At 44.4% G+C, this 25,472-nt stretch overlaps 2 protein-coding genes across 2 annotated transcripts in view; one reads left to right on the plus strand and one right to left on the minus strand.

The window, feature by feature from the left end:
- Nucleotides 1–25,472, minus strand: part of CDC20B (cell division cycle 20B) — an 84,613-nt gene that overhangs the window by 53,005 nt on the left and 6,136 nt on the right. The gene's annotated exons all lie outside the window — the stretch shown is intronic.
- On the plus strand, nt 1,212–21,401 carry GPX8 (glutathione peroxidase 8 (putative)). Its single transcript, XM_040339437.1, has 3 exons — nt 1,212–1,481; nt 6,797–7,058; nt 20,501–21,401. The coding sequence occupies exons 1-3, from the start codon at nt 1,275–1,277 to the stop codon at nt 20,662–20,664; spliced, it is 633 nt and encodes a 210-aa protein (XP_040195371.1). The 5' UTR covers nt 1,212–1,274; the 3' UTR covers nt 20,665–21,401.

The raw sequence follows: 25,472 nt of genomic DNA on the forward strand, positions 1-25,472 counted from the left end.
AGGAGATCAGCTAAAAGTAGTTGGATCTGTATGTGCGTTATAATTAATCGAAATTAGTCAAATAATCGATTTAAAAAAAAAAAAACGATTAATCGAACACCGAAATTTTAATCAGTAACAGCCCTAGAAATTTACAAATGCCGCAATTTAGAAATTGGATGAAAGGTTTAGCACTGGGAAACACTTTTTGAAAGGTAAAAAGTGCATTTTATTTATATCTATATAGATCAGACCAAAATGAGGGGCAAATGAGGGGGAAAGAGGGACAGAGGGATGTTGTTCCAAATCAGGGACAGTCCCACAACATCAGGGACAGTTGGGAGCTATGACCTTTGGGCCTGATCCACAAAAGGGATACGCCGGCGTATCCCTGTTTCTATCTATGGAACTGATCCACAGAATCAGTTTCCAATAGATAGGCAGAAGATCCGACATGTGTAAGGGACTTACACTGCCGGATCTTAGGATGCAGTACCGCGGCCGCCGCTGGGGGCATTTCTCGTCGAAATCCAGCATCGGGTATGCAAATTAGCACTTACGGAGATCCACAAAGCTTTTACGCTTCGTTTTTTCTCCGTAAGTATTAGTTTGTCGTCGCAAAATTAGGGCTGCTTTTACAAGGTCTAAACTGTTTACACCTTGTAAAAGTATACCCTTCTATCCCGCGTCGCTGTAATTTTTTTTTATTATTTTTTTTTTTTCCGCCGCAACTCTTTTTTTTTTTTTACGCGAATCGTGATTCTCAAAACCCGGCGCAACGTAAAACCGCGCAAAGCACGTCGGGAAAATAACGTCGGGAGCATGCATAGTACGTCCGGCGCGGGAGCGCGCCTAATTTAAATGGGACTCGCCCCATTAGATTAGGAACGCCTTGCGCCGGACGGATTTAAGTTACACCGCTGAAAATTTCTAGGTAAGTGCTTTGTGGATCGGGCACTTAGGTAGAGATTTTGCGGCGGTGTAACTTAAACGGGAAAAATTAAGTTACTCCGGGTTTTTGTGGATCAGGCCCTATGTAACTATGTAGCTTGTGTAATAATTCAGTTGTGTACAGTTCTCATGTTGTCTTCAATGTGTAGGGTGAATGGACACATGCAATGGCCCACATTCCTCTTTATCTCCCATAATACAATGAAGCTCCAGCTGACTGGTGACGAATCCTCAGATCTATCCCTGTGTCTTGCTGTGAAAGCATCTGGCTTCCAGCTACGTCCTCTGCTCCTCCCCTGTTACATTCCACTGACTTGCTCAAACTTCCCTGCAAAATCTCCAAGATGGAGACTCTGCCTTCTCCTTTCCCCTTGAAGCCCTCCTCACCAAAAACGAAAGTCTTCCTCGTGTTCTTTTCTATGGTGCTATGTACAGTGGCCTTATTTATTCTGCAGTTAAAGTTTTTTAAACCCAGGCTAAAAGACTTCTATTCTTTTGAAGTGAAGGATTCCAAGGGAAGACCGGTTGCTCTGAGCAAGTACAGAGGGAAAGTAAGTACAATACAAGAGCCTGCATGTTTTTACTGAAGAGCTGAACAAACTGAAAGAAGAAGCTGCTCAGCAGACGGTTGTAGATTGCAAGCTCTTTGGGACAGATATATTTTTCTAGATAATGTGCTATCAATGTTACTGAGGCTGTAGTTTGCTGTTTTATGTGATCTTGCTTGTTTGTATGGTAAATCTTCCCCTGTATGATGTAATATTTTCTATGTGTACTATTTTCTGATAAGGAAGATGTGATGAATGTGGATCACTGGCACAGAACAAGAAGTGGATGACTATTTGCCAGCAGAGCAGGAGGAAAGATGGGCCCAATGACCTTCTTGTGTTGATGTCTTTATAGATTTTGTCTTCTGGTCAGAGACATTGTCATTGCATATTTTATACAAGTGACAAGCAATAATTGTGCAGGCTTGTCAGCTCCTTACAACATGGGCCTGCATGGGAATTTGACAAGAGATTATATTTTTATATATGACACGTTGGGAAGATTTACTAAAGCTGGTGCACTCAGAATCTGATGCAGTTGCTCATAGTAGCCAATCAGCTTCTAACTTAAAGCGGTAGTTCCCCCTCAAAAAAAAAATTAAGATTAGATTCATGCTCATTTTGTCTAGGCGAAGCAGTACTTACCGTTTTAGAGATACATCTTCTCCTCCGCTTCCGGGTATGGTCTTCGGCACTGGGCATTCCTTCTTGATTGACAGGCTTCTGACGGTCGCATCTATCGCATCACGATTTTCCGAAAGTAGCCGAACGTCGGTGCGCAGGCGCCGTATAGAACCGCGCCGACGTTCGGCTTCTTTCGGCATCTCGTGACGCGCTGTATGCGTCGGTCGGATGCCTGTCAATCAAGTAGGAATGCCCAGTCCCGACCATCATACCCGGAAGCGGCAGTGAGAACACATATAGGAAACGGTATGTACGGACGTATTTTTTTATAAAAACCAGCCGATTCTAATATCATTAATCTCATAAATGCAATGTTAAAAGTTTATTTTTAGGGGAACCTCAACTTTAAGCTTGTTCAATTAAGCTTTGTCAATAAGCCTAGGTTCACATTGGAGCGATTTGTCATGACAAGTCGCAGCCTATTGAAGGCAATTGTTCTAATCGGTGCGACACCAATTTTGCAGCACCGCACCGATTTGGAAAAGTAGTTCCTGCACTACTTTTGCCGATTTCAGGTGCGACTTCAATAGACATCTGTGCATGAAGCAACACAGATGTCTGTCAAGTAGCCCCTGAAATCGCGCTGACTTTGCTACTTTGAAATCGCGCTACTTCAAGTGAAATAGCGCAATTTGAAAGTAGCATCAATGTGAACCAGGGCTAAAACCTGGAAACTGATTGGTTTCTATGTAGAGTTGTACCAGATTTTGTTGGATTTAGTAAATAACACAATTTTCATACACAGCCATGTTCCTGTGTGTGTGTGACGTGTATTTTTTTTTTAGTGTTTTTTTAGTGTTGAAGCAGATAAATCAGATGTTGATGAACTACAACTAACATCCAGACCAGCCACTGACCACCTAGTGCCAGGGATGGACTGGCCATTGGGACTACAGGGAGTTTCCCGGTGGGCCGATGGCTCAGTGGGCCGGCTTCAGTGACAGCGGACCGCCGCCCCCTTTCGCTCCTCTGTCTCTCCCTTCCTGTAGCGCTCACCTCCTGTCCCTCCCCGCAGTGCTCACCTGGGGGGAACAAAGAAGCAGGGGGAGGACCAGAGGAGCAGGGGGGGGACAGACAGCTGACTTAACAGCTATGGCCTGGGAGTTTCTCACTTCTGCCTAATCTTGTCCCATAAGGGGGGGCACCGAACTGATTCTTTGCCCCGGGTGAAATAATGTCTAGCTTCCCCACTGGTAATGCCTATAAGAGTACCAGTACCAGCCGTTCTACTCTAATGAAGTAGAACGGCTAGTGGCTAGTGAAGGGGGAGAGGGGGCTTTGGTGGCCAGGGGGGATGGGTGCGGGAGTTGTCTGGCCGCCATGGGAGAGACCTGTCAAAGTGGGCCAGTCTTGATGAAGTCCAGGGCCAAATTTCTGTCCCAGTCCAGCCCTGCCTAGTGCTAGTTATATGCGGGCTGAGATTGTCCCATAGCACCAATGTTTAAGGCGCAGTTGTGTGATTATGGAAGAATGCATGGAGTGTGAAGGATCATATTTATAGATTGGAAATCAGCACAATGGCTTAGTGGTTAGTCTCTTGCAGCACTGGGGTTCCCGGTTTGAGCCCTGGTCAAGGTACTATCTGCATGGATTTTCATGCATAGGTTTTCCCTGGGTATCTCCAGTTCCCTCCTACACTTAAAAAACATAATGGTAGGTTCATTAGTTCCTGTTTAAATCAGCCCTTGTATGTGTGCATGTAATATATTTTAATCTCTTGAGGTCAGTAACTGATATGGGGTACAGTATGTAAATTGTTGGCACTAAATAATAAATAAAATTGGGAGACCAATGTGAGCATTGCAAGGGATCCAACAGGTGGGAGGTTGCACCTCACATCCGTCTGTGCTGATAATCCATAATAAATAGAAATATCCCCACAGCGAATAATGGTTGGTAAGTAAATCATATAACATATATGTAAAAAAATGTATATAAATATATCACTAAACAATACTTAAAAATAACTTCAGCTTGTTCAATAAAGGTTTGACGATAACGCCTGGAGCCTAGGTTCACACTGCTGCGAATTCAAAATCGCAGTAAAATGCGCGATTTTACCGCGATTTTGCGGCTGCGATTTTGCCGCGATTTCGGCCGCAATTTAATGTAAATCGCGGCCCGAAATCGCAAAAACTAGTACAGGAACTACTTTTTAAAATCGCAGATGCGGCGTCGCACTGATTAGGACAGTGCCATTGCCGACAATTGCCGCCGATTTGAGATGCGATTTGACATGTCAAATCGCATCTCAAATCGTTCCAAATCGTACCCAGTGTGAACCAGGGCGGAAGCTGATTGGTTTCTATGTAGAGCTGCACCAGGTTTTTCACTCTATAGTTTTAGTAAATTAACCCCATTGTGTCTTTGTTTCATATCTACCCTTTTAGATTGTAAGCTTTCATGAGTAGGGCCCTCTAATCCTCCTATGCATAACTGCACCAGATTTTTTCTAGCTCTGCTTTTAGTAAATCAACACTATAGTGCTGTTTATACATTCATTGCGGTTGATTTACTAAAACTGGAGAGTGCAAAATCTAGTGCAGCTCTGTATGAGAGCCAATCAGCTTGTTCAATTAAGCTTTGACAAAAGCAGAGCAGAGCTGCACCAGATTTTGCACTCTCCGAGTTTAGTAAATCAACCCCTATGTGCCTTCTTCATCATCATTATATCCACACTTTAATTCCATATACTGTATAATTGACTTTTCATCCAGTGTGTAAAAGTACAGTGTTCTAAAATTAACACATTTCTCAACACATAAATCGGTTGTATACCCGCAGGAAAAATAAATAAATCTGTAAGGCAAAAGCATAATAAGCTAGTATGCAGCGCATACTAGTCCATTATGAAATACTTACCTTAGAATAAGGCGTCGGTATCTATTTCCGTTCCACACCGAGGGAGCTGACATTTCGCCCTCAGCGTGTCTTCCGGGTTTGCGGCTCCAGCGCTGTGAGTGGCCGGTGCCGCGATGATGCCACTCCCGTGGGCAGGAGTCTTCTTCCCAACAAAGTCCGGCAGCGTATGCTGGACCTTCAGCTGGGCATTCACAGGGCATGGGCCTCTGACGTCAGCGGCTGCATGCAAAGTGAATATCTCCCAGACCGTACAGGTTTACCTATTAATTTTACCTATAGGTAAGCCTTATTATAGGCTTACCTGCAGGTAAAAAATAATAATTAGGGTATACAACCACTTTAACCCCCCTGGCGGAATTCCCGAGTCTGACTCGGGGTGAGATTTTTGGGCTACGATCGTAAACCCCGAGTCAGACTCGGGCTCGCCTCGCTGAATCCACAGGCAGGGTTTACTTACCTTGTCCCTGGATCCAGCGATGCCACCGCGCTGTGTGAGCGAGCGGGACCTCGCACGATTCACACAGTGCCTCTGTGTGCCGCCGATCTCCGTTCCCTGCGACGTTACGACGCACGGGAGCGGGGAACGGCGCCAAATTCAAAAAGGTAAACAAACACCTTACATACAGTATACTGTAATTTTATAGATTACAGTACTGTATGTAAAAAATACACACCCCCCTTGTCCCTAGTGGTCTGTCCTGTGTCATACATGTACTTTTATATAATAAAAACTGTTCTTTCTGCCTGAAAAACTGTAGGTTGTCCATAGCAACCAAAAGTGTCCCTTTAAGTCAAAAATGGTTTTAGAGCAGCTAGAAAACAGCGATAATAAATTATAATCACTTGCAGAATTGTGCGATAGCGATTTGTGGGGAAATTTGTCATAAAAAAATAAAAGTAATGACAGCGACAATTCTGCAACTGAGCAAATTTCAGTGATTTTGAGTTGATTACATTATTGAATAATTTTTATTATAATTATATTATTAATTGTAATAATTATTTATAATTATTTATTATATTATCATTTATAATTTTGTTTTTAAAAAAAATTCATACCCGGGATGCCTACTAGACTCTTGTTTGGTCAGATTTAAGTGAGTTATTCCTAAGAATTACAGGCCTACAGTATAAAACGCCAAATTTCCTTGCAAATAATGGTACCGCTTTCAGCACCTTTTTTCTGAAATAATCATACCGCCAGGGAGGTTAACGTGTCCTTTCTGAATTTATGGATTAGTAATTTTTGGTGGGTGCACCTACCATGTAAAGGAGGGATATGATCACATTCACACCCACCATGTATTGCCTGCTAGGACTTGTAATTCATTAGAATAGAGAGCGACATAAAGCGTATAACTACACTGACGTAGAGGTTGACACCAAGCATATACAGTAATTGCACTCTGGTATAGTAAAATATTTTTATAAAGAATTTTAATAATGATGCATTACAAAGTAGATCCTATAAGAAATGGTTGACCCTTCTTATCATACTGACTGATCTCAGGTTTTTCAAAGTTGCAGTGAGTACTAAGAATTTGTGAGTTCATAGCTAGGTGCCCTGGGGCATTTACAAGTGACAATTCCAGGCCATGCACAGACATGTGAACACTAAAATGCAATCCATCCTGTTGTCAAAAATTCTGTAACAACCAAACATCTGTAGAAATCACCTAAACTGAGAAGTTTACAGTCACTGCACTGTAGCATCACCATCAATATGTCGCAGAGGGTTAAACACACGACTTTTGCTTGTCTTTGCTCTGCAGGCGTCTCTTGTTGTAAACGTGGCGAGCGGCTGCCAGCACACAGATGAAAATTACAGAGCTCTGCAGGATCTGTACAGAGAGTTTGGGCCTTCCCACTTCACTGTCCTGGCTTTCCCCTGCAACCAATTTGGAGAATCTGAGCCCAACTCAAACCGGGAAATAGAAGCCTTCGCCAAAGGGAACTATGCAGTGTCATTCCCAATATTCAGCAAAATCAAGATTCTAGGGAGTGAAGCTGAACCTGCCTTCCGCTTCCTTGTCGGTAAGTGAATGAGCCTCTTACTCCTCGTTGTAATTTAGAGGGCTTTTATAATGAGAAATTCGTTTAGGAAAGAAGTTTCAATAACAGTCATGAGTACATAAAAGTTTCAGATTATTAGAACACTCAATTTGTTTGTTAGTAAAATATTTTTTTTATAGTAATATTTTAATTTAAAGTACCGTATACTCGAGTATCCACTTAAGGACCGGACCAATATGCAGCTAAATGACCCAAGGGGTTTTTACAACGTCGCTTTAACAGATAATTGCGCGGTCGTGCGACGTGGCTCCCAAACAAAATTGGCGTCCTTTTTTCCCCACAAATAGAGCTTTCTTTTGGCGGTATTTGATCACCTCTGCGGTTTTTATTTTTTGCGCTATAAACAAAAATAGAGCGACAATTTTGAAAAAAATGCAATATTTTTTACTTTTTGCTATAATAAATATCCCCCAAAAACATATCTAAAAAAAAAAATTTTTGCCTCAGTTTAGGCCGATACGTATTCGTTTACCTATTTTTGGTAAAAAAATCGCAATAAGCTTTTATCGATTGGTTTGCGCAAAATTTATAGAGTTTACAAAATAGGGGATAGTTTTATTGCATTTTTATTAATTATTTATTTTTTTACTACTAATGGCGGACACTTCGGACAATTTTGACACATTTTTGGGACCACTGTCATTTTCACAGCAAAAAATGCATTTAAATTGCATTGTTTATTGTGAAAATGACAGTTGCAGTTTGGGAGTTAACCACAGGGGGCGCTGTAGGAGTTAGTGTTCACTTTGTGTGTGTTTACAACTGTAGGGGGGTGTGGCTGTAGGACTGACGTCATCGATCGAGTCTCCCTTATATAAGGGATCACTCGATCGATACGCCGCCACAGTGAAGCACGGGGAAGCCGTGTTTACATACGGCTCTCCCCGTTCTTCAGCTCCGGGGAGCGATCGCGACGGAGCGGCTATAAACGAATAGCCGCGCCGTCGTCCCAGATCGCTCCCCGAGGGGATCCGACCGCCGCATGTAGCGGGGGGATCCCGATCGGACCCCCGACCCACGTCTAGGCAGGCACGTACAGGTACGTTGATGTGCCTGTCCGTGCCATTCTGCCGACGTATATCTACATGAGGCGGTCGGGAAGTGGGTATAAGCCAACCTGAATATAAGCCGAGGCACCTAATTTTACCACAAAAAACTGGGAAAACTTATTGACTTGAATATAAGCCTAGGGTGTCCATCTGCATGCCTCACTGTGCCCCACTTTGCCTCACTGTGTCCATGTGCATGCCTCACTGTGTCCATGCCTCACTGTGTCCATGCCTCTCTGTACCAATGCCTCACTGTGCCCATGCCTCACTGTGCCCATGCCTCACTGTGTCCATGACTAGACTAACGTTTAACATGGGAGTCTATGGAAGGGGTGCCCGGGTTTGAAAAATTGGTGCTCCCCAGCCGTAGGTCCCCCTTACAACAAACTCTGCACACTTGTAGAGGAGAAATGGGCAGGGCCGGACTTACTATTGGCCTTGACTGGGCTCAAGCCCAGGGGCCCCACCCAATAGGGGGCCCCCTTTAAAAAAAAAAAAAAAAAAAAAAATTTTTTTTTTTTTTTTTTTTTTTTTTTTTAGGGGTCCGGAGGTCCCCAGGGCCCCGGACGGCAACCCCCCTTTTTTTTATTTATTTTTTGTAAAAAAATGTTTTTTTTTATATATTTTTTATTTATATAATATATATATATATATATATATATATATATATATATATATATATATATATATATATATATATATATATATATATATTTTTTTTTTATTATTATTAAAGGGCCCAGGGGTCTCCAGGGCCCCGGATGGCAACCCCCCTTTTTTTTATTTATTTTTTGTAAAAAAAAAAATTTTTATATATTTTTTATTTTTATATATATATAATATATATATATGTATATATATATATATATTTTATTATTATTATTATTATTAAAGGGCCCAGGGGTCTCCAGGGCCCCCGGATGGCAACCCACCTTTTTTATTTTTTTATAAAAAAAATTACATTTTTTTTTATATATATATATTTTTTTTTTTATTAAAGGGCTCAGAGGTCCCCAGGGCCCCATGTGGCAACCCCCCCTTTTTTATTTTTTTTATAAATGTTTATTTTTTTATTTTTGTTTATTTTTTTATTTTTTATTAAAAGGCCCAGAGGTCCCCAGGGCCCCCGGGTTTGGCAACCTCCCTTTTTTTATGTATTTTTTATAAATGTATTTTTTTTTTATTATTAAAGGGCCCAGAGGTTTATTTTTTCTTTTTATTAAAAGGCCCAGAGGTCCCCAGGGCCCCGGATGGCTACATATATTTATATATATTTGTTTTCTTCTTTATTTCTTCTTTTTTTTGTAAAGGCCCCCCCGCTTCTCAATTTGCGGCAGCCCCCACGTTTCTCAATTTCAGGCGGCAGCACCCCCACCCCCCCTAGGTTCTCTGCTTCAGGGGGCCCATGCCTTAAGCTGTGCAAGGGGCCCCAAAATTCCTGATGGCGGCCCTGCGCATACCTCCCAACACGCACGGATTCTGTGGGACTTTCCCGCACAGACAGCTTCTTCCCGCAGTCCCGCAAAAGGGTTAATTTTCCCGCACTGCAAGAGGAGGCAGCACGGAAGCAGGAGGAACCGGAGTGGTGTGTGGAGGACTGTGGCTGCTGAAGGGAAGAAAGCCGAGAGCCGGGCTAATGACAGTCTGTGGCCCCGGCTGTTGGCACAGGTGAGAGGCACTCCCCCCCTCAACAACTGCAAAATCCCCCCCCGCTCAACAACTTTAATGCGCTCCCCCCCGCTCAACAACTTCAATTCGCCCCCCCCCCGCTCAACAACTTCGATCCCCCCCAATTCTCGGCTCCAGGGGGCCCCTTCAACACTCAAGCCCAGGGGCCCCCACCACCCTAAGTCCTGCCCTGGAAATGGGGCTATATGTGTGTCAAGTTCCGGGTCCAGGGGACTGATGACTGGCCAGTACTGGGTCCCCAAAGTCACTGGAGAAATTACCATTTAACATGGGAGTCTATAGAAGGGGTGCCAGGCTTTGAAAAATCGGTGCTCCCCGGCCGTAGGTTTTCTGGACAACAAACTTTGCACACTTGTAGAAGAAGAGTGGGGCTACATGTGTACCAATTACTGGGTCCCCAATGTCCGGGAGATCAGGCGCAAAAAGGTGACTCGAGTATAAGCCGAGGGGGGCATTTTCTGCACAAATAAATGTGCTGAAAAACTCGACTTATACTCGAGTATATACGGTATATTTTATTCTTATTTTTATTTTGCACACAAATTGGGATAACACCCGCTTTATATTTGTTTAATGTTCCCATTCAGCATAAAATATTAAAAATGTTTTGTATGTATGTGTGTGTATATATATATATAAATAGTTGAAGCCCTATGGCCGATATGGATATGAACAACATAGACTTACCATATGACTTACAACATGAAATGGACCTAAAGTGTGCCCTGGTCTGATGGACGGTATACCAAAATAAGGGGGCACACCCAAGATTAGAAATTAATATTTTGTGGAGAGAAAGGAATATGAGAAATGCCCTAAAAAGGGCATGGGAGGGTGGGTATCGTGCACAGGAAACCGACAAAGACCACAGGCCAGCGGGCTGGTTAAATACCCCCCCCGGGCTCCTCCCATTAATTCAGGCCACCAGGCCTTCTTACATATATATTGTATATATAAGGGAGCCGTGCCTTGGCCCCACCCCTCTCTCTTCTCATTTGCTCACTGACCAATGGCTCCCACTGCTGTCTCAGCCAATGAGGAGGGAGAGTCCCCAAAGAGCTGAGGCTCTCATGCACAGCGCTGGAGGAAGATCGGCTCAGATTTATATTAGGGGGGGGCTACTGCACAGAGAAGGTATTTTTGCCTTCATGCATACTATGCGTGCACACCCACTAGCCCGGAAATTAAATGGGATGTACAGGTACGCCCATTTTCCCACCGCTGCCATTCTGCTGATGTATATCAGCATGCGGAGGTCGGCAAGTGGTTAAAGCAAACCTGTCAGAGAAAAAGAAAAAAACCTTTGCGGTACACAGCACACTAGATTATGTGTACTCCAAAGATTGATTTCATTTAACACAAGCTTTTCAAAAAGAGGCCCTGTCACAAGCTGGTAATCGCAGGTAAAAGCACAGAAACACATGGTTTGGCATCCTTGTGGAGCTTTTCTATCCATGAATGTTTTTTTCACTTGCTCTGAACTCTCCTGGGACTGCTGATAACATCTCCTTCTGGTTTTCTTTTGTGCATTTATGGAAACCTTTGTAGTACATATCTTTTTTGCTTGAATAAAAAGACCATTTGCCTAAACAAAATATTCTTTTATTCAGCACTGAACAAAGCTGGTTTTGTCCCGGATGTTTTCTCTTTGTCTGAAATCGTGGTAATTAGTCTCAGTTTCCCCTTTGTTATAAATAAAAGACTTGGTATCATTAAGGTCTCATTTACACCATGTTGTGCTGATCTGCATGGATCAATGCAGGCTCAATGTAAGGCCGGGTTCACATATGTGCAGCCGCGGTTTCCAGCCTGGGGTCCAGTGCGTTCCTGTTCACTGGTTCAGGAGCCATTCAGATCCGAATTTTTGGCTGAATTCGCACCTGAATCTGACCCAAAAATGCACAGGATCCCTTTGGAATTCGCATTGTGGTCACCCCAGACATGTGTGACCGGCTCCATTGAGAACCGGTCACACTCGCATGTCATGCGAATTGGATGACGTGAAAACCACACATATGTGAACCCAGCCTTAAGGCGTAAATAAAACAATAGTTTTCTATGAGCCCTATTTCCACCATAATTCTGCATTTTACCAACATGCTGCATTTTTATGCAGATCCTGGCACAGCACCACAGAGCATCATAACATGCTGCAATTAGGGTGACCACATTTCCAAACTGCCATTCAGGGACACCACCCTCCTTCACAAAAAATTGCCAATTTTAAAAATTTTCAGGAGCAGTGATTCTAATTATGCTTAAAGTGCAACAATAAAAAGGAACAATTCCTCTAAATATAGTGCCTGGGGGGTCCCCTTAGTCTGCCTGTAAAGTGGGGCATGTGTACCATTTATTGAACATGCTGCAGCAAAAATGAAATTTCTAAAGAAAAAAGAGTCAAAGCACATTTAAATTGACTCACGGTTGCAATTGCTGGCCCCCGGCTATTGGAAAAAAAGGAAAAGCAAAAAAACTAGTGCCCCCCCCCCCCCCAGTCCATACCAGCACCCACAAGCTCTACCGCCCCCACCCCAAAGCATCACGTCCCCATCTTACCCTGGCTGGTGGTTGTGGTGGCATGCAGGCAGGGGGGTTTTAACAGAATCTGGAAGCCCCCAGGGTCTGAAATGGACTAGGGGTGGGGGACCCCACGCCGTGTTTTTTTTTTTTACTTTTTTTTTTCTGGCAGCTTTATTTTTTATTTAGCTGTCAGCGGAAAAGCCCATTGATAGCTGAAGACTCATCAGTTGTTAGGGATGTTGGCTTCCCAGCCCCACTCTCTCATAGGGTGGCTGTGTCAGTTTCATTCCGGGACACTGTATTGTCCTGGAATGAAGGTGCCTGGGACCCGGGACAGAACTGCAAAATGCGGGACTGTCCCGGGCAATCCGGGACACGTGGTCACCCTAGCTGCAATGCATAGACTTAAGGTGGTTGTAAAGCCAACCACACAACTTGCACTTACAGGCAAGCCTAGATTAAGGCTTACCTGTAGGTGCTAGAAATATCTCCTTAAAGCGGGAGTTCACCCATTTGTGTTTTTTTTCCTCTTTTCCCCATAGCTGGATGCTCGTTTTGTCTAGGGGAATCGGCTATTTGTATTAAAATATGAGCAGTACTTACCCGTTTTCGAGATGCATCCTCTCCGTCGGCTTCCGGGTATGGGTCTTCGGGAGCGGGCGTTCCTTCTTGATTGACAGTCTTCCGAGAGGCTTCCGACGGTCGCATCCATCGCGTCACTAGTAGCCGAAAGAAGCCGAACGTCGGTGCGGCTCTATACTGCGCCTGCACACCGACGTTCGGCTTCTTTCGGAAAATCGTGACGCGATGGATGCGACCGTCGGAAGCCTCTCGGAAGACTGTCAATCAAGAAGGAACGCCCGGTCCCGCAGCCCATACCTGGAAGCGACGGAGAAGATGCATCTCGTAAACGGTAAGTACGGATCATATTTTAAAACAACTAGCCGATTCCCCTAGACAAAACGAGCAGGAATCTAAGGGGAAAATGTGTTCTCCATGGGTGAACCTCTGCTTTAACCTACACGGTTAAGGAGATATTTTCACAAAAACGGGCACCGATGTCTATGGCGCATGCGCCACCGAAGACAACGGCGCAGGCGCACTGAGCGTGCCGTTTTTGTGAATGGTAAATTCTTAGGGGTACCCGTGCGGGCTCGCTCCCGAGTCCAGCTTTTGCATCCATAGACACAGAAAGCCGGACTCGGCCCCGCCTCCCGGCACCCTCATCATTGGATTTGATTGACAGCGACGGGAGCCAATGGCTGTGCTGCTATCAATCTATCCAATCAGGGCACGAGACACCAGCTAGAGCTGGTGTGCTCATTCCTGGCCAGAGAAAGACTGGGTTCAGGTAAGTATAAGGGGGGCACTGAAGGGCTGGTACAAGGGGCCTCATACTAACTCTGCTAACTTTGGTTTGAGCATCAAACCTCAATTCAAGGCTCTGTCGCTTTGCACAGTGCTGCCAATCTAATAATGTTAACCTGCTTCCAAGAGGCATAAGCAGAGGCTCATTGTTCACAGCAACAGCCAGAGGTGGGTCCCTGATAAAGTTGAAGTGTTTAAAGGCATAGTACGTTTTCCTAAAGGCAAGTCCACTGTGCAAGTGCACTTGGAAGTGCAGTCGCTGTAGATCTGAGGGAGACATGCAAGGAAAATAAAAAACAGAATTTTTGCTTGTACATGATTGGATGATAAAATCAGCAGAGCTTCCCCTCATTTCAGATCTTCCCCTCAGATCTGCAGCGACCAGGGGCGGGCTGACCATTGAGGCACTCGGGCACTGCCCGAGGGCCCCATGCCACTAGGGGGCCCCATCAGGGTTGCCAGGCTTGGTAAAACCAGGGACAGTATGTAAAAATCTGTGTTTTTTTTACATCTGTCCCTGATATGTACGAAACCAACATGCTTTTGATGTAAAAATCCCGAGATTTTAGCTGCCCCGCCTCTGCACTGCCTCCTGGCATGGTGGCCATCTGTAAGCCCCGGGGCCCTATAATCTTTTATTGCCCGGGGGCCCCATGAGTTGTCAGTCCGCCCCTGGCAGCGACTGCACTTTCAAGTGTACTTCCAAGTGCACTTGCAGTGCACTTGTAGTGCAGAGTGGATTTACCTTTAGTAAATCAGCCCCAATGTTTTTATTGCTTTATCTAGGTAATAGTGTAGTTATTTTCCCTGTGTTGTTTGTTTACCCTACCTTGTAATGATGGGCACACATGTCGTGGCTGTAAGCTCTCTGTTTCTATGAATGCCCTGCCTGCTTGTGTCTGTGCCATCCGTGTCCCATTGGGGAGATTTCCCTTCACTTCCTGTCCCTTAGCCAAAACAGGAAGTGAGAGGTAATTCCCTCTATTCCTGTTTCCAAAATTAGGGATTTTCTTTTACTTTCACATTTGGTAATAATGGTAAACAGGATAAATAGAGAGGTTAATGTCCCCACTGGGGGGGGGGGGGAGATTGCAATTCAAACCTGACAGTTCTAATCCCTCTCCACTGTATCTCCACTGTATACCAAACTAAAAGTTTTCGAATGTGAAGGTTTGCTCTACATGTTTAGGGCAACAAATGACATCATGATACTACATGATCAATACACATTGTATGCAGGTGATGAACACAAGTTGCAGGTAGAAAGGTTTATAGAAAATATTGTATTTGGCTCCCTTCAGTGTCTGTCCAAGCCTACACAGGGTGCAGTGTGTATAACCTACAGTGCCTTGACATTTTCCACATTTTCATGTTACAACCAAAAAAGTAAATGTATTTTATTGGGATTTTACATGATAGACCAACACCTAACCCTGCTTTAAACTTCTCCACAACTTTTTCCCTGGCCTGTCTGGTGTGTTCCTTGGCCTTCATGATGCTGTTTCTTCACTAAGGTTCTCTAACACACCTCTGAGGGCTTCACAGAACAGCAGTATTTATACTGCGATTGAATTACACACAGGTGGACTCTATTTACTAATTAGGTGACTTCTGAAGGCAATTGGTTTCACTAGATGTTAGTTAGGGGTATCAGAGTATAGGGGGCTGAATACAAATGCATGCACCACTTTTCACATATTTATTTGTAAAACATTTTGAAAACCATTTATCATTTTCCTTCAACTTACCCAATTATGTGCCACTTTGTGTTGTTGGTCTATCATATAAAATCCCAATAAAAGACATTTACGTTTTTGGTTGTAACATGACAAAATGTGGAACTTTTCAAGGGGTATGAATACTTTTTTAGGGCACTGTATACATAATTCAGTCCTATAGGAAGCTATTAGACAGCAGTGTAAAAATTTGACCATAATGAGCCCTTAAATCACTGGTGTAATCACAGCTAGAGGTCGACCGATATGGGTTTTTCTCTGGCTGATGCCGATATTTAGAAATCGGGGCGGCCAAAAGGCCGATTTCTGATGCCGATTTATGCGGCCGATATTTTAGGCCGATTTTATTTTTTTTGGTGGCACTGGCTCGTGGCACTGGATGCCACTAATTGGCACTGGAAGATGGCACCAGCAGAAGGCACTGATTGACAGGTGGCACTTATTGGCACTGGCAGGTTGCACTGGATGGCACTGAAAGATGGTACTAGCAGATGGCACTGATTGGCAGGTGGCACTAATTGACACTGGCAGGTGGCACTGATTGGCAGATGGCACTGGTTGGCACTGGCAGATGGCACTGACACTAACAGGTGACACTGGCAAGTGGCACTGGTTGGCACTGACTGGTAGGTGGCACTAATTGGCACTGGATGGCAATAGTTAGCACTGGCAGATGGCACTGGTTGGCATTGGCAGGTGGCACGTGGCACTGACACTAACAGGTGACACTGGCAAGTGGCACTGGTTGGCACTGACTGGCAGGTGGCACTAATTGGCACTGGATGGCAATAGTTAGCACTGGCAGATGGCACTGGTTGGCAGATGGCACTGGTTGGCACTGGCAGATGGCACTGACACTAACAGGTGACACTGGCAAGTGGCACTGGTTGGCACTGACTGGCAGGTGGCACTAATTGGCACTGGATGGCAATAGTTAGCACTGGCAGATGGCACTGGTTGGCATTGGCAGGTGGCACTGATGGCTTTAGTTGGCACTGGCAGGTGGCACTGGATGGAAGGTGGCACTGGTATTGGCACTGGATGGTGGCACTGGTATTGGCACTGGATAGAAGTTGGCACTGGATAGAAGGTGGCACTGGTATTAGCACTGGATGGTGGAACTGGTATTGGCACTGGATGGTGACACTGGTATTGGCACTGGATAGAAGGTGGCACTGGTATTGGCACTGGATGGTGGCACTGGATAGAAGGTGGCACTGGTATTGGCACTGGATGGTGGCACTGGTATTGGCACTGGATGGTGGCACTGGTATTGGCACCAGATAGAAGGTGGCACTGGTATTGGCACTGGATGGTGGCACTGGATAGAAGGTGGCACTGGTATTGGCACTGGATGGTGGCACTGGATAGAAGGTGGCACTGGTATTGGCACTGGATGTTGGCACTGGATAGGTGGCACTGGTATTGGCACTGGATGTTGGCACTGGATAGGTGGCACTGGTATTGGCATTGGCAGATGGTACTGGACGGCAAGTGGCACTTATTGGCACTGTCAGGGGGCACTGGTGCAAAAAAATATATAGTGTCACCACCCTCAGTACAACAGACCCCCTCCCTTCAGGATAGACACCCACCCCCCTCCTCAGTACAGACCCCCCCCCCCCACCGTAGTACAGACACCAGAGAGCGGTGTCTGTCCCACGAGCGCGGGGCCCTCCTCCTCTGTGGGTGTACCAAGATGGAGCTAGGCCGAAGCTGCGGCCTTTCCTGATGCTGTGACCGCGCTGGCAATCCGCAGATTGCCGCCGCGGTCACAGCATCAGGAAAGGCTTCGGCCTAGCTCCGGAGCCGCGGCCACCGCTAGTGGCCATGTGAAATATCGGCCAAATTTTTAGGAAAATCGGCCGATGCCGATTTCTCCAAAACGACCAAATATCGGCTGATATATCGGCCGACCTCTAATCACAGCCATAGCCAAGCATGTGGGTTCAGAAGGAGAATGCCTTTGACTTTCAGACCACATCAATATTGGTAAAGGCTCCCGTTGCATTAGGGAAACAATTATGAATAAAACATATTATTACAAACTTTATTTGTGTCCCTTGTAATTATTGTATATTAAAGTTTCACATGTAAATGCCCTATCTAACGTAGGATACTAGAAGATGTCTGCTATTACTTTTATTAGCTTTGCGCTGATTTAGTTTCACTTTATTATAAGGGGCTTGATTTTCTCTGACTACATGGCTAATCATTGCCAAATGCCATCCTCCTTTTCCAGTGAAGCTGACTCAGTGGTTGGTGGGGGCGCTGTCGGTGAACAGGAGAATGGTGGTTGGTGGAACCTTAGCCTTAAACTTAGACAAAGTAATAACAGCCATCAAATAGAATATGCTTGTAGGCAAAATCACCATGTTCACTTTAACATGGAGGTTGGAGAGTTAAATCCTAGCAATGAATTTTCTATGGGACTGCATGGCATGTTCTGATGCTCTACGTTGTTTAACATACTTCTGCTTACCCTTGTATTTATATGTAAAATTTAGACTGTTTACAGGCTCCTGTAACAAAGAAAGGTTCATCCTTCAGGCGTGAGACCAATAATATCCTTATGTAGGCGAGCACAATAGCCTCCAACTTCTAGGCTAAAGGACAGGTTTACTTTTGACAAATGGATGGCTTTAGACCGGCCGTCATCAACCCGTAGATTGTGATCTACCAGTAGATTGCGACCAGTTGACTGGTAGATCGCCGTCTTGGATAGCTGATCCACCAACTCAGATCATAAAAAAAGAGTGCAATGCACTATACTAGGAAAGTCGGAGCTGTAGTAGGGAGCAAGAGCCACATAAGCCGATGCCTTCTCTGTAGTGCTGGCTCCTGTCCCATGCAGAGTGATACCAACTGCACTCCACTTCTTATCTCAACGATATGTTGCCTCCATCCTCACCACCTGATATAAACCCATGATTGCTGTGCAATGCACGCGACTGCAACATGGCAGTGCAGCAATTAGAGGTTTTAGGTCTGGTTCACACTGGTACGATTTGAGATGCGATTTGAGATGTCAAATCGCATCTCAAATCGGCGACATTTGCCGGCAATTGTCGGCAATGGCACCGTCCTAATCGGTGCAACTCCGCATCTGCGGCGCTGCACTGATTTCAAAAAGTAGTTCCTGTACTTTTTGTGATTTCGAGCCGCGATTTACATTGACATCTGTGCAGAAACCTGCACAGATGTCTCTGAAATCGCGGCCGAAATCCGGACTGCCAGCGGGAGTGAAATCGTGCGAGTTCAGCTGAACTTGCGTGGCTTCACTCCCGCAGCCCAGTGTGAACCTGGGCTAAATCAAGTGTGAGTAGGCGACACTGTGCCCGGTGATCTTTGACTTCTCCCACGTTGTTCAGGTAGATCTCCACATCTTTAAGGTTGCCCACCCCTGCTTTAGACCATAGATGACTTAAATTTCAGCCAATTTAGCAGGAATCGGATTAAACTGGAGCTATCAATGTTCTAAGTTAAGAAATCTGAGCCACAGATGGCTCTTTAAGTACTACCCAGCTTAACAAGAGTCAATTTAAAAATTCACTAAGCCAGGTGAAGAATTATTGGAAGAACAGGGACTGTTCTATCAGATGAAGTCCTGCATTCTATCAGATTAACTGCTTGCCGACCAGCCGCCACAGTTATACGGCGGCAGGTCGGCTCGCCTGCGCGAGAGCCCGTAGCTATACGTCGGCTCTCGCGCAGGCCACTAGGGGCGCGTGCGCGCAGCCAGAGGCGCGCCCCCCGCTCGCCCCCGACTACCGTGCACGACGGGCTCGATCGCCGCCGGGCACACGCGATCGCTCGTTACAGAGCGAGGACCGGGAGCTATGTGTAAACACACAGCTCCCGGACCTGTCAGGGAGAGAAATGCTGATCTTCTGTTCATACAATGTATGAACAGAAGATCAGTTATTTCCCCATGTCAGTCCACCCCCCCCTACAGTTATAACACAACCAGGGAACATACTTAACCCCTTCCCCGCCCCCTAGTGTTAACCCCTTCACTGCCAGTGGCATTTTTATAGTAATCCAATGCATTTTTATAGCACTGATCGCTATAAAAATGCCAATGGTCCCAAAAATGTGTCAAAAGTATCCGAAGTGCCCGCCATAATGTCGCAGTACCGGAAAAAAATCGCTGATTGCCGCCATTACTAGTAAAAAATAAATATTAATAAAAATGCCATAAAAATACCCCCTATTTTGTAAAGCTATAACTTTTGCGCAAACCAATCAATAAACGCTTATAGCGATTTTTTTTTTACAAAAAATATTTAGACGAAAATGTATTGGCCTAAACTGAGGAAAAAAATGTTTTTTATATCTTTTTGGGGGATATTTATTATAGCAAAAAGTAAAAAATATTATTTTTTTTCAAAATTGTCGCTCTATTTTTGTTTTTAGCGCAAAAACTAAAAACCACAGAGGTGATCAAAAACCACCAAAAGAAAGCTCTATTTGTGGGGAAAAAAGGACGCTAATTTTGTTTGGGAGCCACGTCGCACGACCACGCAATTGTCAGTTAAAGCGACACAGTGCCGAATCGCAAAAAGTGCTCTGGTCTTTGACCAGCAATATGGTCCGGGGGTTAAGTGGTTAAGTCCTGCATGCTATCAGATGAAGTCCTGCATTCTATCAGATGAAGTCCTGCATGCTATTAGATGAAGTCCTGCATTCTATCAGATGAAGTCTCTGTTCCTGTGTCCTGGCAGCCACGGGTGCTGCAACTTCCCAAACACAAAAGCTGGCCGTGTAGATTTCTCCATCCACTCTGTTTAGTATGGATGGGGAAATCAAGTGATATTCTTTCAATCAGCCTGCTGAATGAGAGAATTCTAGCTGTGTATAGACAGATTTACTTATTTTATATTCTTCCAATATAGGTCTGGGTAAGGGTTAGAAGAAAGCGCACTAGACCAGAGCAAATGAGTTGCATGGCTCATAATATCGGTTCATTTTCACTGATTATATTCCTGACTCAATTGTAGCTGATAAATGTATAACCCACTATTATTACTTTTCTATTTAGATTCCACAAAGAAAGAGCCACGATGGAATTTTTGGAAGTACCTGGTTAATCCTCAGGGTGAAGTAGTGAAAATCTGGAGACCGGAGGAGAGTTTTGACAATATAAAGGGCGATGTGGTCGCAATGGTCAGAGAAATTATCAAGAAGAGAAGGGAGGACCTTTGAATTTTTGAGCAGTGTGGACTGTGAAGGGGGAATCTGTGATGTTTTATACAGGAGAACTCTAGCCACTTACAAAAACTCAGTTTGTGATGACGATCTGCAAGAAGAGGATGGATTCCAAAAGCCACCCACCACTTACTGCCCTATAGGGCACAATTACTGGAGAGGTCAAGCCAGGAACTGTAAAGCATTGCCATCATTACTGTTGTCTGTCAAACTGATGATTCTTTATTAAAAACATTAAAATGTAAGTTCACCGTTTTACAATTTTTTTTTTTAAAGATGAACTAACGGCCCACAGACCCCCCATCCCGTCTCTGTTGTACTTACCTACATGGGTGATGAGCTGTCAGTGCCTACACAGTCAGTGCAGCAGTCCAGAGATTTGAAATCTCTGTTCTTCTCCCCATTTCATTCTGCAGAGCTTCCAGGACAGATCAGAGTGATTCTGATTGGTCAGTGGCGGCACAAAACATCGCTCTGATCCATCCCAGAAGCCCCACAGAAAGAAAAGAGAGAATAACGAGGACTCTAATCTCTGGACTGCTGCATAGGCTGTGTGGGAACTGACAACTGATTATTCACAGAGGTAAGTACTGTGGGGAACAGGGGGGTGGGGAGGGTGTAGGGCGTTAGTTCACCTTTTTATTTTTTCTGAAAAGGTGAACTATCTTTTTAACTCCTTTTTTCTGACAAATTTCACAATAAAAGCAATAAAATCATAAAATAGTTAAATGAAAAGTACAGAATATTGCATTTTCATTGCGTACAGATATGGCGTTTATATGGTGGTGCGTGTTCTACAATACCTTGGGCATTGAATTAAATATAAGGATTTGTAGATTGGCCATTGGGTGAGGCACTCATTGACTTAAAGGGGTTGTAAAGGTTTGTTTTTTATTTTCTAAATAGGTTCCTTTAAGCTAGTGCATTGTTGGTTCACTTACCTTTTCCTTCGATTTCCCTTCTAAATGTTTTTTTTCTTTGTTTGAATTTCTCACTTCCTGTACCTGCTCTGCAGACGGAGGAAAATCCTATTTTTCCATCCGTCTGCAGATGGGATGGGCTGAACACGGACATGTGGTCCCTGTTCATCCAATCCCCCGATAGAAAAGAGCAGAGATCTGACAGAGCAGTCCCTACACCGCCCTGTCATCTGCCGGCTCGGCAGGGATCAACGTAGCGATCCCCGCTGAGCAAGCGGATGAGAAAGGTACGGATCCTCACGGGATCCGTATGTGTGAAAGGGGCCTAACAAGTGCAGAGAGTTCTCACAGCTGGAAAAACAAAATCCAGGCAGCCTGACAAGTTTTAATACAAAACTCAAAGTGGAAACAAAGTATCTTTTCATTCTTTTATCAAAGGAAAGAACTCTAGCGTGTAGATGAAGGAAGTTTAACCATTTAAAGACCAAACCTTTTCTGATATTTGTTGCTTACAAGTAAAAAATCATTATTTGCTGCTAGAAAATTACGTGGAACACCCAAACATGATACAGTTGAACCTCGGATTACCAGCATAATCCGTTCCAGGAGACGGCTCGTAATCCAAAGTACTCGCATATCAAAGCGAGTTTTCCCATTGAAGTCAATGGAAACGAAAATAATTTGTTCCGCATTGACTTCAATGGGATGCAATACCAAATGCGGCCAGAGGTGAGGGGGTGCCACAGAGTGCCGAAAACGTCCGATAAGGCTCAAGGACACTTCGGCTCGTTTCCGGCGCCCCCGTACCTCAGGCCAAATGAGATACTGCAGGCCAATGTTCGGCTTTTCTCAGCTCCTGCGCCCCCGTACCTCAGGCCAAATGAGGTACTGCAGGCCTTTTTTCCGGCTCTGCTCGGCTTCCGCGCCCCCATACCTCAGGCCAAATGAGGTACTGCAGGCCTTTTTTTCGACTCTGCTCAGCTTATGCGCCCCCGTACTTCAGGCCAAATGAGGTACTGCAGGCCTATTTAGCTTGAATTCTGATCGTCTTGCGAGTCAACACTCGCAAACCCAGTCAGAATTAAAAAAAAAAAAATTGCTTGCGAATCAAAATGCTCTCAAACCAAGTTACTCTTAAACTGAGGCTCCATTGTATATATTTTTTAGCAGAGACCCTAGAGAATAAAATAGTGGTTGTTGCAATATTTTATGTCACACCATATTTGCGCAGTGATTTTTCAAACGCATTTTAATGAATTAAAAAAACAGCAAAGTTAGCCCAATTTTTTTGTATAATGTGAAAGAAGATGTTACACCGTGAGAATCGTGATCTTTATTCTAAGAAAAAAAATCGTGATTCTCATTTTAGCCAAAATCGCGCAGCTCTACTTTGCATTATCTCAGAGCGCAGTTTTCCATTTTCGATTTTCATAAACAAATTACAAATGTGAATATCCTTGCATTCTTGTTATTTGGTGAAGAAACAAATGCTGGTTTATGTAAAAATGAACAAACATAATTTTGCATAAATCAGCTTATCTATTGTACTTCTTTAAAACTCTTCTGTAATAGTTATGACAGTTTTTAAAAATAACCAGTCAATGACACAATCACAATTCTTTCTAATCGTTCCTATTACCTACGCCCCTATCTCCAGAAGACATAACGTGTGCTGATGTGGTAGTGCATGTAGTAGCTGATCTTTATAACACAGCTAACTAACGATACACTGCCTAATCACCACACATGGGAAACTATACAGTGTTTCCTTGGCTGTGTGTGAAGTTAGAAGACTTGATCCAATGGGGGCGATTTACTAAAGGCAAACAGCTCATTTTGCAAAGGATTTTCCCCCGGAGCTTAGTAAATGAAGTGACTTCCATCATCCAATCATGTGCAAGCCAAATGCAGTTTTTTTTTTTTTTGTCCTTGCATGCGATTGGGTTTTCTTTGCAAAGTGAAATTTCATCACATTTATTAAGCTCTGGGGAAAATGCCCTTGCAAAGTGCAACTTCCCTTACACAATGAACGCCCTATTTGCCTTTAGCGAATCACCCCCAATAATGCAGTGCTGATGTGCAGAATGCAATAACCGACAGCAATGAATCAGAAATCAATGCTTAGCAGGTATTACTATAGAACATGAAATGAAAAATAAACGACCCGTTGTCACCACACTCTGCGCAGCACTATCATTATTTTTTCCGCTGATTTCTGATCAAGTCCCAAAGAATTAACAATCACAGTGACAGCACACGGAAAGCACTGACTTCAGAAATAACATAATATACTGTAAACAGTCTGTACTAATATTATAAGTAAAGAGGTAAAACAAATAAAAATAAACACTTTTGATATTTTCATGCAATAGAAGACCACACAACTGTAAGTGTCTGGCAAAAACAAACACTTGTGCTGCCCCTAGCAACCAACCACATTTTATTTAATAATATACTCTAGAGCAGGGGTCTCCAAACTTTCTAAACAAAGGGCCGGATTACTGTCCTCCAGACTTTAAGGGGGCCGGACTGTGACCATCAGGAGTACAAAATCCCCCATCATTGGTGTCATTGGGAGGAATTCTGCCCCATCACTGGGAGGAATTCTGCACTATCACTGGGAGGAATTCTGCCCCATCATTGGTGTCATTGGGAGGAATTCTGCCCCATCACTGGGAGGAATTCTGCCCCATCACTGGGAGGAATTCTGCCCCATCATTGGTGTCATTGGGAGGAATTCTGCCCCATCATTGGTGTCATTGGGAGGAATTCTGCCCTATCATTGGGATGAATTCTGCCCCATCATTGGGAGAAATTCTGCCCCATGATTGGTATCATTGGGATGAATTCTACCCCATCATTGGTGTCATTGGGAGGAATTCTGCCCCATCATTGGTGTCATTGGGAGGAAATCTGCCCTATCATTGGGAGGAATTCTGCCCCATCATTGGGAGGAATTCTGCCCCATCATTGGGAGGAATTCTGCCCCATCATTGGGAGAAATTCCGCCCCATGATTGGTATCATTGGGAGGAATTCTACCCCATCATTGGTGTCATTGGGAGGAATTCTGCCCCATCATTGGTGTCATTGGGAGGAAATCTGCCCCATCATTGGTGTCATTGGGAGGAATTCTGCCCCATCATTGGTGTAATTGGGAGGAATTCTGCCCCATCATTGGTGTCATTGGGAGGAATTCTGCCCCATCACTGGGAGAAATTCTGCCCTATCATTGGGAGGAATTCTGCCCCATCATTGGGAGGAATTCTGCCCCATCACTGGGAGGAATTCTGCCCTATCATTGGTGTCATTGGGAGAAATTCTGCCCCATCATTGGTGTCATTGGGAGGAATTCTGCCCCATCACTGGGAGAAATTCTGCCCCATCACTGGAAGGAATTCTGCCCCATCACTGGGAGGAATTCTGCCCCATCATTGGTGCCAATGAATAAAAAAGCACCCCAAGGGCCGGATAAAATCAAGCAAAGGGCCACATCTGGCCCCTGGGCCGCAGTTTGGAGACCACTGCTCTAGAGCTAAAGGAGGAAGACGTGTAATAATTGCTCTAGAGCTAAGGGAGGAAGACGTGTAATAATTGCTCTAGAGCTAAGGGAGGAAGACGTGTAATAATTGCTCTAGAGCTAAGGGAGGAAGACGTGTAATAATTGCTCTAGAGCTAAGGGAGGAAGACGTGTAATAATTGCTCTAGAGCTAAGGGAGGAAGACGTGTAATAATTGCTCTAGAGCTAAGGGAGGAAGACGTGTAATAATTGCTCTAGAGCTAAGGGAGGAAGACGTGTAATAATTGCTCTAGAGCTAAAGGAGGAAGACGTGTAATAATTGCTCTAGAGCTAAAGGAGGAAGACGTGTAATAATTGCTCTAGAGC

The sequence above is a fragment of the Rana temporaria genome, chromosome 1 (genome assembly GCF_905171775.1).
Source record: "Rana temporaria chromosome 1, aRanTem1.1, whole genome shotgun sequence".
Classification (NCBI taxonomy): Eukaryota; Metazoa; Chordata; class Amphibia; order Anura; family Ranidae; genus Rana; species Rana temporaria.